Source organism: Gallinula chloropus, assembly GCF_964237585.1.
Source record: "Gallinula chloropus genome assembly, chromosome: 19".
In the NCBI taxonomy this organism is placed as follows: domain Eukaryota; kingdom Metazoa; phylum Chordata; class Aves; order Gruiformes; family Rallidae; genus Gallinula; species Gallinula chloropus.
The window spans coordinates 1819474-1832041 of record NC_140104.1 but is presented as its reverse complement, the minus strand read 5'-3'; the positions used below and the strand labels follow the sequence as shown (position 1 = coordinate 1832041).

Below are 12568 nucleotides of genomic sequence, written 5' to 3'. Positions count from 1 at the left end.
TTTGTGTAATTATGGATGAGAGATGTGTTTGGGAGTGTTGTGTGCTGTACATCCCAGTGAGGCACTGGAAAGGCATGGGAATGCCACTTCAACTGCTTTATACTGTGTAGCCAGCAACAGCCATGAGCAGGGATGTGCCTGAGCCTGCAGCTGCACCTTCATCCCCCTGGGAAGGTCTCCTCTGGGCAGGTCAGCTGCAGCCCATGATCCTGGTCTGTTGGTTTCTTTCTTTCAGTGCACTACCAGAAGATCGTTCACAGGGACATCAAACCTTCCAACTTGCTCCTGGGAGACGATGGGCACGTGAAAATCGCTGATTTTGGGGTCAGCAATCAGTTTGAAGGGAACGATGCCCAGCTCTCCAGCACAGCAGGGACACCAGCCTTCATGGCACCAGAGGCCATTTCAGACACTGGCAAAAGTTTCAGTGGAAAGGTAAGTCTCTGCTCCCAGCTGAAGCCTCCTGGGACCCCTGGGCTTGCACCATACCTGCATCCTTGGTTGCTGCTTGCCTGGGATTTATGGTGTGGATTGGGGGGTGTTGGTGAAGAAATCTGCAGCTCTGGTTCTGTGTGTTCAGCTTACAGTGGCTGTTCCAGGCAGCAGACACAGACTTTTGCTGGGGACCCCTGCCCAGACAGGAGCCTTTCCCTGCCCAGACAGGAGCCTTTCCCTGCCCAGACAGGAGCCTTTCCCTGCCCAGAGGAAAAGGAGGAAACTCCTGATTCCTTCCAAAATGATCAAGAGACACAGGGTTCTGCTGAGCACCAGGGTGATGCTTTGATCCCCTGCAAGGGGGGATGCTGCCAGGCACTGTGATGCTGGTACAGGGACAGGTTCTTGGGTGGGTGGTTTTGCCTGGAAGACTTGTAAAGGTTCAGCTCCTGTTAGGGGTTCAGCCCTGAGTGGTGTCATCCCATGTGAGGAGGGGCTGCTGGCTGGTCACTGAGCTCCACAGCAAGGGCAGGGGTGGCAGTGTGTGTCCCAGCACTGTCCTCACTCCCCAGGCAGGCTGCAGATGCCTTTAGGAGCCCAGCTGCAGGGCAGCTCTGCACAGTGACACAGATGATGGTAAATGCTGCAGGTAACCTGCTGGGAGCTGGGGGGGAAACCCAGCTCACATCATCTCTGCATCACTTCTCACTCCCTGCACATGCTTTCTTTCAGGCTCTGGATGTCTGGGCCATGGGGATTACCCTGTACTGCTTTGTTTATGGGAAGGTAAGCTGGCTTTCAGACTCTGGAGTCCTGCATGGAAGTGTCTGCCTGGCTGGCTTCTGTCTCATTCCTTCCCAAATAAAGGCAGACATCAGAAACAAAGGCCTACCTTTTGCAAGCTCCTGTCTTCCCAAATCTCCCTGCAGTTGAGAAGGGACTGATGTGGTCTGTGGACAGGGTGGCTTCTAGAGTTGTCCTCTGTATCCAGAGCAGTTGTTCATGGTACAAACCCAGAGCAACATCAGTAGCACCACCAAGGGCTTGCCAGGGCTATCCATATTGCCTGTCTTCAGAAACAAGCCAGACAGAGCATGGAGAGAGGCACAGGCTGGATCCCAAGCCACTGCAGCCTTCAGCACACCAGAGTAGAGACAACTCTGTCTGCCAGAGTGATGGGGACACCCCTTTGGCAGAGCCAGCTCTTCAGAGCTGCCTTCTGCAGAGTCTGTGTCCTGCTGGGGCTTCTCCCTTCCCCTGTGGCCAGAACCCCCTTTTCCCAGCCATGCCTTCCCAGGGTGGGCAGCAGCAGGCACGTGTGGTCTGTGTGTGCTGGGTGGTGCCCTGTGCAGCTCCCACCCCACAGGCACAAGGGATGCAGCTCAGGGGTACAGAGTGGCTGGGGGAGATGGCAGAGGCAGAACTGTCTCCTTTGCTGGTGTGGTATCACTGACCCAGGTCAGGATGGAAACCATCCTCTGCCCTGTATCCATACAGGGTTATTTGGGCCAGATCCTCAAGTGACAGGGTATAACCTTGATATCCTGGGGTGACCTCATGGTGGTGTTACAAACGCTGGAGGAAAGAAAGAGGGAATATGAAGCCAAGTGCAAGGATAAGTTTGCCTGTTCCACATCTCCATGTACAGTAAAAATAGTCTGGTTTGCACCTGGTTTATATTTCCTAATTTAATCTGGCTGAAGCCCACAGTCCACTCAAGCACAAGGTAGTGTTGGTAGGGACTGTGCATGTGCTGCTCCTGCAGCCTCTGCAGCCTCCACCACAGCTCTGTCAGCTGCCTGTCAGTCCTGCCTGCCCTGCCAGGGAGAGCTGGGATCTCTGAGTGAATCCAGTGTGAACAGTTGGGCTGAGGAGCAGTGTGCTTTGGATCCATGTATCTGAACTGACAGTGGAAAATCAGAATCAGTAGGGGTTGGAAGAGGCCTCCAGAGACCATCAGGTCCAACCCCCTGAAAACTGGGTATTTTAATAATAATACCTAACTCCAGATGATGACCTCAAAGCAGTGACACAAGCCAGACAGTGTCAGGAGTCCCATTTTTCAGGCAGAAGTGGGGTAGATAGAAGGAAAATGAGTAGTTCATGGTCACCTGGCAGGCAGGGTGGGCAGAGGTGTCCCAGCCCACTTCTCTATTCCTTAGGTCCCTCTGCTGTTCTGCAATTCTTGCTTGATAAAGAACAAATCCATTTCCTTTCCCTCCCTCCTTCCCTCCCTCCTTCCCTCCCTCCCTCCTTCCCTCCCTCCCCTCTGTGCCTGGCCAGAGTATATTCCTGTTACGTGAATGGCAAAGGCCTGAGTGGTGCCAAGATCTCTGACAACTGGAAAAATCTGTTGCTTGTTTTACAGTGCCCTTTTATAGATGAATATATTCTGGGTCTTCATAACAGGATCAAGAACAAGCCTGTAGAGTTCCCAGAAGAGTAAGTAAACTTTGCTCAAGTGCTGTGCAGTGAAGTTCGGTTCCCAGCGTTACTCGCTGTGCAGCGCCCGTGCTGGTAGGTCAGCACAGAGGGACAGACAAGGCAGGTGAGGTGCTTTGTGTTCTCCTGGGCCCTTTGTGTGGCTCCTGGACATATGTTCTTGTCAGAGCTTCTCAGCTGCCTCTGCTGCTCTTGTCTCTGGGTTGTGCAGACAGGGAATGTCTCCTGAAGTCTTTGGCAGCAGTGGGGTTTGGGTGCTGGTCTAGGGAGTTCTGTCCCAGCCGCTTGACCCATGAGGTGCTGGAAGCCTGGGGGGTTTTTGGGGTTGTGCTTCTCCTGTGTGGCAGCCACCCAGCTGACTCTGTGTGTTAGTTTTCTGAAGCAGTTGTGGGTACAGACCTCAGGCTGAGTAAACACACCGATTCCATGGAACTGTCTGGGAGCTGGGGAAGCGTGTGATGGGAGCAGGCCTGTCCTGAGACACACACCCACAGCTTGATGCATCCCCACTCCTCTGCCTTCTCCACCGTGCTCTTGTGTGCTGGGCTGGCTCTGAAACCAGCAGCAGAAGGATTCACCCCTTTGTGCCTGAGGCTGCCCCCACCCCGCTTTGATCGGTGAAGGAAACCGTCGCTGGGCACAGTCAGAGCTGGGCTGTGGGCTGTTGGGTGGGATGCCCAGCTGTGCAGTTCCAGTGTCTCCTCTATCCCACAGCAGCGTGCTGGGGGCTGAGGGGGGCTGAGCCAAGCTGCCTGCATGCCAGTTGGGCACTGGGAAGCTCAGTGTTGAGGTGCTGAGCCGTGTTCGTGGCCCTGCCTGAGGAGGCTGGCAGGAGGTAGTTACCCTCAGGGGTGCTCAGTCTCTGCCACTGGTGACTTTCTGTTGGTGATCAATTTGTCCTGGCTACTGTCAGATGAAGGAGCCAAAGCTGGACTCTTTCTCTCCCATCCCAAATCAGCACAGTAGTCAGGCAGGGAATTCTTGCCCTCCTGAACCCAATCGTTCCTTCTAATGAAAACCTAAGAGAGAAAATGGCATCACTTAAAAGAAGCATGAAGACATGAAAACCCTAATGAAAGGCACATCTGGTACTGGAGAGGAAGGGAGGGGTGTTGTCAGGCAGTTCCAGAGTGTGTGCATCTATTACACGACTTACTTGCAAGATGCTCATTGAATTTTTAGACACCTACAGCAAAGGGCTGGGCCTGGGCCTGGGCCTTGGCAGCCCCGGGCTCCCTCCTGAGCCTGCAGAAAGCAAGGGGTACTCAGGCTGTCCTATTTTAGACATCTGCTGTGGATGGGATGACTCATGGCACGGGCTGTGTTAATTACCTCTCCACTGAGCATGACTCAGGGCTGCTGCAGCTGGCTCAGATGGAGCCATCTCTGCTCAGGCTGATGGGGCCTACACCCAGGACTCTGGGGAGCAGCCTCCCCAGGGCCTGCAGCCAGGTGTCAGCTCGCTTGTTTGGTGCCAAACACACCCCATGTCGTGAGCAGGGAGTGACTGTGGCCAGCCAGCCCCCAGCCATGGGGGAGTGACAGCTGACCAGGCTCCAGCATGGGGAGCACAGAGCCTGGTGGCACCGTGGTGCAGCCTTCCCACCTGTGCTCCGTGGTCAGGGCAGGGCTTTGACTTGACAGCACTGCAGGAGAAGGAAAGAAAACTCCTCCTGTTTCCCTGGCATGGCAGGGCTGGTTGCCTTGAGCCCTGGCAGACTGCCTGTCCTCCCCAAGCTGGGCTGTATTTGGGTTAGCAGTCAGCTTACTGTGACTGTTCCCATCTGTCCCTGCAGTAAATTATTAACATTTAATGGGCTGACTGGGCTGTGCTGAGAACCTGTTCTTCATTCAGGCATTTCCTCCAGGGATAATTTGGCTGCATGATTTATTTGGATATTTCTTGGGGACCTGCTCTCCCCAGGCTAAAAATAGCTGCACCCAGCGTTGTGTTGTTGGAGAAGCAGAGTTACTGGGTGTTGACAGCTGCCCAAACTGCATCTGTTTGTTAGATAAAGGCACAGAGACACACACAGAGCTGAGATGCACTGGACTGGATCCACCCTGACCTCCCACGGAATCAGCACCTCGCTACAGCGAGGAACATGTTGGTTTCAATTTACTTCACCATGGCTACAAAAGACACGTTCCTGTTTGCAGACAGTCCATGGAAACTCACTGCCTGTTTCCTGACAACCTTCAGGACGGAGAAGGAGCTGACTGTACTGGCATCATCATCCCTCCCCTTCCCTTGGAGACGCCGGGATAAATATTTATCGCTCGGGGTTTCTCATTCATGTCAGAGGGTCCTTGGCATGGCCCAGGGTAAATGGGGTTAGCTCACGCCCTGCTGAGCCTGGCATGACTACAAAGCAAGCTGGAGAAGTTTCTGGCCAAGTGTGTGTTCAGAGAGCCAGCAGCTCTGCAGAGTCCCTCCTGGTGAGGAGCTGAAGGCTTGGGCAATGTTCTCTGACCTGGGGGCACCCTGTGAGATGGTGTGTGGTGCTGGCAGCTCTCCAGCGTGGGTGCTGAGCTCTGTGGTGCTTGGCATTTTCCTGAGAGCCACTGCAGCCATGTGGCTGGGAGAGATTCCAGAGGGGGCCTGCTTCTCACACAGAAATGCCAGCAGGTACAGCCTGCACCCTGGCAGAAGGGAGAGAAAGGAGAGAAGGGACATGGAGACAGGTGACATGAGTTGGGATAACCAATCTGCAGGGCTTCTCCTTGTGGCATTAACCCCACGTGGTGTAGACATCCATTGAGTGCCCACAAACCTCAGGTGATGATATGTTCTGTTTCCTGGATTTAAAGCTGTTTGTAGCTTGGCACAGATCTGGTGTTAAGTATTTTATGCCTCCCCCACACTCACATCTCTGTGTGCTCCTCCCAGAGGAGTCCAGTTGGTCTGACTGTTGCTCCCCATGGCTGCTCCTCTGTGCCTGGATCTCCTCTCACGAGCAGCACGATGCAGCACCCATTCCCACCTAATTTATAACTTCCAGTGCAGCCCAGGAGCCTCTGAGGACTCATCCTGCTGTTCCCCTTGTCTGGGCCAGATTGCTGGCGTGCTGCAGACCCCTGACACAACTCTGAACCCACTTCCTGCCCCTTCCCACTGAAGGAGCCGTGTTTCCTTGAGGGTGTGTGTTGATCTCAGAACCAAACTCTCCATAAAATATTCCTAAATTGTTAACTGGCAGCTCTGTTCTCATCAGACTGAAGTATCTCTGCTGTGATTTGGTGCATTCCCTGCCCTGCTTGGGGAGGGTGCAGAGGAGGTGAGCACAGCGCTGGGTCCTCGTGGCTGTTTGCAGTCTGAAATGCAGCCCTGCTGGGAGTGATGTTTTGTGCTGCCAGATCCCATCTCCATGCAGAAATGCAGCTCCTCAGGAGTAATTTGTGGAAAGGACTTTCAGCTGTGTGACGTGGTTCTGTCAGCTGCTGGTGTTTCACTTTGGTAGTGCTGTGATCAGGCAAATCCTGTGTGTTTAAAGATGTTGCCTGTGTTGTTAGCAACAGGAGTCATTGAAGCCTTTGACTGGAGGGACAGAGTGCAGGACCTAGGGCTCCATGTGAGCAGGGTGGGCAGCTTCTGGGTTCAGGCACTCCAGCATTTAGATCTTGGAAATAAGTGTTTAAAAATCAGATGCATTTCTTAATCTCATGGGTTTGATCCCTCCTTATATTAGCCCAAGGCTGGGCTGCACAGGTGGGAAATAGTGAGTTCCCAAGCAGGCTGCCCTCAGCATTCATGGAAGCAGTTCAGTTACCATGACCTGCAAGCTTAGTTGGGAACCTGAGTGTCAGGAGGGATGTTTCTTCCAGCATGTGATGCTCCTGATGCAGGTTCAGCACATCAAGCTGTGCCCTTCCCGTGTCCTAGAGCCCAGCTCTGGTTCTGTGCTCAGTAATGCTTTGTTGTCCCCACATGTATCCTCTGAAATGCCTCTATAACAACCTGGCTTTAAAAAATGTCCTTAGATGTGTTCATCTGACCCCCCTCCTGCTTTGTGGGGGTGTGTAGCTGTGCTAGTGCCAGAACAAGATAACCAACCCCTGTAACAGTGACTGTGGTGCCTGAGAAGGACCAATCCAACTAGACCTTCCTTTCACAAGCTGTATTTGCAGAGAAAATATCTCTGAGCAGAGCAGATCCTCCCCCAAGTAACTGCAGCAAGGGCTGTGCATGCCTTGAGCACTTGCAATTCCCTGGATAACTGTACTGCTGTTTTCTTTACTCAGAGCACAGATAAGTGAAGAGCTCAAAGACCTGATCCTGCACATGCTCGATAAGAATCCAGAAACCAGGATAACAGTCCCTGAAATTAAGGTAAATCACCCATTGATCATCATAGAATCACAGCCTGGTCTGGGTTGGAAGGGACCCCAAGGGTCACAGAGCTCCAACCCCCTGCCACAGGCAGGGACACCAACCTCCAGGCCTGGAGCTACACAAGGTTGCCCAGGGCCCATCCAACCTTGAACACTCCCAGGGATGGGGCACCCACCCCCTCTCTGGGCAGCCTGTTCCAGCCCCTCACCACTCTCTCTGTAAAAAAACTTCCCCCTGATATCTCATCTAAACCTTCCCTCCTCCAGCTTCACTCCATCCCCTTGTCCTGCCAGTCTCTGCCCTTTTAAACAGCTGACTCCCCTTCTGTCTCTCTGCTCCCTTGATGTTACATCCCAGCTGATTTTGCTGTTCCTTTGGTACCTTCTAACGAGGCAGAGCTGTTCCCTGTGTGTGTTTTGGGAGCTCTCCCTGGCATGCTGCCTCAGAACAGGGGAACGCTCTCTTTGCTGCGTGGAACAGCTCTGTCCCTGCTGTTTGCTGGGGGAATATTGACAAGAGCTTTCTTGTTTACACAGTTAAATTCAAATTGCTCCAAAGCTGGCTGATCCTCACTGAATCCCCCCAGGGGGATTGGTGTTGTGGTGGGTCTGTGAGCTGCAGAGCTGGTGCTGCCAGTGCTGGAGCCGTGTCACAGGGGCTGGGGAGGCAAGAATGCCTGGCCCAAGGTGGAGTGTGTGCACGTGGGAGGGAAAGATGAAAATGCTCTGTGTGACTCAGGCTTTTCAGGGTTTCAAACTTGGTTCAGTGGGTGCTGGGTTCTTGCAAGACACCGGTCGATGGCAGTGGGTGGACAGGGCTGGGCATTTGGGAATTCCACCTGCCTGGGCACCAGATTGCAGCAGTTTCCAGGGGAGCTGGTTGAGACTCCTCACTGGAAGTGGAAAAGGGAGCAGTACTGATAGCTTAGCCCCATAACCAGTCCCGTGCTCCCATTTCTCTCATTGCCAACATCACTGCACTGCAGAAGGAGACCTGCAGCTGTGTCTGTGCTGTACCCACACAGGTGCATCCGTGGCTAACCAAGGATGGTGAGGAGCCACTGCCGCTGGAGGAAGAGCACTGCACTGTGGTGGAGGTGACGGAGGAGGAAGTGAAGAACTCTGTGAAGACCATCCCAAGTTTGCCAGCTGTGGTGGGTATCGACCACATCCTCTGCCTGGGTCAGGAGCGTGATACTTGGTGAAGCTGGTCAAGGAGGTGTAGGGAGGGTTACACATGTGCTCCTGGCATGAGAAACTTGGCCTTTCAACCCAGTGTGACCTCCTTGTGCCTCTGAGTACTGCAGCAGCCTGGCTGTGGGGCCTGACTGTGTGAGCAGTCCTGTTTGCAGCTGCCTGGCTGCTCTCAGAAGAGTTGTAGGGTAGCACCCCAAAGGAGTGGCAGCAGACATCCCAGAACACCAGAAGTAGCACGAGCATTAATCTAGAGGTTGCAAGGGAGCTCATTTGGATCCTCAAAATGAAGGCTCCAAGCCTGGAGGTGACCTGGCTGGAGAAGCAGGGAGAGGTCAGTGGTATATAGCTGCCAGCCTGGGGGACCCAAAATGGGTGTTTGGGGTGCTCTAAGCAGTTTGAGTGAGCCAGGTGAAGTTTGCTCCAGGCAATTACTACAATGCAGCTGCTTTTGAGGGTTCCTCATGCTGGGGAGAGGGATGCTGAACCCAACAGGACTTGTTTTCACACCTCATCATTGAAGGAGCTGTTGGACTCCTGCAGACTAGCTTCAGGGGAGTGTATGTCCGTCCTGCTGTGCTCACTGGTCTGTTTTTCTTCCTCAAAGATCTTAGTGAAGGCCATGCTAAGAAAACGCTCCTTTGGGAATCCATTTGAGGTGCAGACCAGACGGGAAGAGAGGTCCATGTCTGCTCCAGGGAACTTACTGATGTAAGTATCTGTGGATATACAGCCTTGCTGCTCGCCCGGACTGAAGGGGTGTGTGGAGGATGAAGGAACCAGCTTACAAATCTTTTCTTGTAGCATTTAAGGACAAAACCTGCTTTGAATCAAATACCAAGGCTAAATTATGCCTCATGTCCTTTACAATTAAAATACAAGGCAGTAAACCAGCCTAAATACCTGTTTATCAGATGCAGTAAGGTGGGTTTGGGCTAAACACATGCAAGGTGCTATGTTTGCCTGGTTTTTAACACATCAGCTTATAATACACTGTGATCAGAGATCCACTGGAGATGGGTGAACTAATTCTTCTCTCCTTTTTCATGGGCAGTGGAAAAAGCACTAAAAGAGCCCATTGTGTGTGTTAAACTCCAAATGGGATGATGGGGTTTGTCTGTGGCCCAGGTGTGGGCAGAGACACTGTGGAGATATATGGGCAGTCAGTGGAGAACACTGTGACATTGCCATTTCGTTTTAGAACACAGAGAGAGTTGTGAAATGCTGGCACACATTGCAGGGGAAGAGTTTGGAGACTATAAATAAATAGAAGTTGCTGTATTGGGATTAAAAAGGGAGTAGACAAAGTAATGACTCTCAGATTCATCAACAAATTTTAAACACAACAGTCTGGATGTACAAGATGGGGGGAGGGAGAATTTCTCTGTCCTTTTCTTGGCTCTTGGTTTTTCTCCTTTGTGTTGGTTCCCATCCCATTCAGAGCCAGGATTCTGGGCCATCAGGCCAGTAAGTACCAGACAGACCATTAGCCTGATCCAGGACAGTTACTTTCATGTTCCCACCCTGCAGAAGCTGTAAGGCTGCAGTTCACAAAGCTGTGTTGGCCAAGAATTATCCTTTCCCACCCAAAACCCTGGTGCTGTGTCTGGCAGGCTCCCACCAGGGCGTGCTGAGGCTCTCCCTGCACTTCAGCAGTGTCAACAAGGGAGCATCTCTCTCTCAGGGGTGTCTGAGGGTTTAAGGATGCAGCTTAATTAAGGATGATGATGCTTTAGGGCCCAACTGTGTATCAGACACTTCAGTAAATGCTTTGCCTTTGAGGCCAGCAGCAGTTTAACAGTTACACACCCCATGGGCTGAGCGCTGCTGTGGGGATGTATCCGAAGAGCGTGGCAGTCGCAGCTCCTCTGCCAGCTTAGCAAAGGGATTTGTCCTCGTTTGTTTCCCTTGGCTCATTGCCTTCCAAATTAGTTATTGCTAATTTGACACATGTCCCTGCCCATATCTCCACTGTCATTCCTGGTCACTGCACTGCGTTGCTCAGCAAGGGGGGAACTCCTTAGGCCTGGAGGAAGCAAATCCTCTTCTGGGTGTTGGTTACTGCTGTGTCTGGTGGCACTGAGAAAGGCAGGCTCATTCCCCAGGTAGAAGGGAATGAAAAGGAAGGTGTCCCTGGTTAGCACATCTTGTTTTGCAGCATGGGAGCCCCTCCATGTCCTGCTGGTCGTGCGGGATCTCTTGGGAGACGCAGGGCTTCGCTGGGCCTAGCAGGCCCCGTGGGCCATGGCCCAGCCTGTCACTGGGGGTGGTTAGGCCCGAGCTGCTCAGCATTCACAGCTGAGTTCTGGGCTTCTCTTAGCAGAGTTTGCTGTGCTGCTTCTGCCTGCTCCAGATTTCTCCTAATTGAGTCAGCACTGGCTTCACCACATTTTATTACTCTCATTTATTGCAACTACTACCTATCAAATTAATTGCTGTGTTTTGACAGACCCAATTTACTTTCCCATTATGGCTGCTGTTCCTGTTGATGAAATGTGGTTGTCAGCTCCTGGCTGGGGGATTGGTCTGTGTTTAGAAAGCCCGCCCTGCTTCCAGCCTCCCTAAAAAGCCAGGGGAAGAGCTGTGGCAGCCCTTAGGGGCATTACTGCCCATGTTAGGTGTGAGGAAGCCAGGAGGGAGAGGGAGGTGAAGCCGTGGCTGAGCCAGGTCTCCAAGCAGAAGCGGCTTCTCACAAATCCACACAGAGGTACCTGCCTGGTGGGGGGCTTTTTGCTGAGAAATTCCCAGGGCTCAGTGCCATGGTGCTGCCAAAACCAGGCTGTGGAGATGCCCTTGGGGCAGCTGGCAGCCAGCGGGACGTGAGCAGTGTGCTGGATTCAATCTGAGCTTTCAGCAGTGGGTTTGTCCCAGTGCTGCCAGTGCCTGTCCTCAGCTGTCCTTCGAGCTGCACGTCCTGTCCTAGGGACCCTGCTTTGGCAGGGGGTTGGACTCAACGAGCTCTGGAGGTCCCTTCCAACCCCTACAGCTCTGTGAATTCTGTGACTGACGCTGCATCCTCCCTTCACTCTGCTTGCTGTGCTAGTTAGGTGCAGAAACACATGCTCCTTTGCCTGCTGCCATCATCTTCACAATCACTTTCTGCCTTTGTTTCACTGTTTTGCTCTCAGGGACAGACTCTTAAACGCATCTGTGTATTTGCATCCATCTTTAAGGTAACTCGGTGTTTGTGTTTCCCCTGGGTGCTGTAGAAGCCCATCCCCTCTCCTCAGTCTGTGTGATTTGTGTGGCAGTGAGAGCCTTTGGCTCCATCCTTCCTTCCTGTAGGAGCAGTTTTACTGCACTAATTCTCTGTGTGTGACACTAATGTTTATGTGTGCATTAGTAGCAGTAGCTGTTGCTTGGTGTTTCAGCCTTCTTTGGGCAAGGAGGGGTGAAAAAAACCCAGCTGGGTTTTAGCAGGAACTGCTGCTCAGCCCCATGTTCCTGGAGGAAGAACCACAGAATCTGGGAAAAGCTTTGGATGAACTTTTGTCCTTTGGGCTCAGGTTTAATATTTAGTGGTTATGCAGAAAAAAATAGAGCTGGAGCCATCTCTGCTCTGGCCCCTCCACCAGCCCCACTCTTGTGTAAGGAAAACTGGGTTCTGGTGGAAGGAGTCAGTTTGACTGCCATTCACGGCGAGGCTCTGCAGGAGCAGTTAGGATGTCAAACCACCTCTCTGATCTGTGAAGATAAAACAATCAGATTAAGGACCAGCAAACCAGAACTCCCCAAACACAAACTAGATCACTGGAAATGTTGCTGCTGGTCTGCAAGACTTTCCCCAAGAAGCAGATACCACCTTATGATGCTGCAGCTGGGAGAAAGGCACTTGGGGAGGTGCAGAGCTTAGTCTTTGGGGTGCAGAGACCAAGAGAGACCATAGGCATGAGTCGTGCAGCACTGTGGCACCTCCAGCTGGCATATTGCTGAGCTCTTTATCTGGTACCAGGACAACAGGCTGGTTCTTTGCTGTTCCCTCTGAATATTGATGCTGTTGACCTGGGTTACCTGTTGGAAAAAGCACCACCTGCTTTGTTTCTTGCATTGCTATGTGCCTGTAACCTCTTTCTTTCCTTGCTGTCCATGTAGAAAACAAGGGAGCAGAGAAGGAGGCAGAGACCCAGAGCTGCCTGATGTGTGTGAGGATGAAGCTGCATCCTGA

General features: G+C 52.5%; 1 protein-coding gene across 1 annotated transcript in view; it reads left to right on the top strand.

The window, feature by feature from the left end:
- The window catches only part of CAMKK1 (calcium/calmodulin dependent protein kinase kinase 1), a gene marked incomplete at both ends in the record, with an annotated part of 36526 nt that extends 23958 nt beyond the window's left edge, over positions 1-12568 (top strand). Inside the window, 7 exons of the mRNA XM_084273337.1 lie at positions 236-435; positions 1168-1221; positions 2804-2877; positions 7120-7207; positions 8235-8363; positions 9011-9114; positions 12496-12568. Coding sequence (XP_084129463.1) covers positions 236-435; positions 1168-1221; positions 2804-2877; positions 7120-7207; positions 8235-8363; positions 9011-9114; positions 12496-12568 — 722 coding nt within the window. The remainder of the gene's footprint in view (positions 1-235; positions 436-1167; positions 1222-2803; positions 2878-7119; positions 7208-8234; positions 8364-9010; positions 9115-12495) is intronic.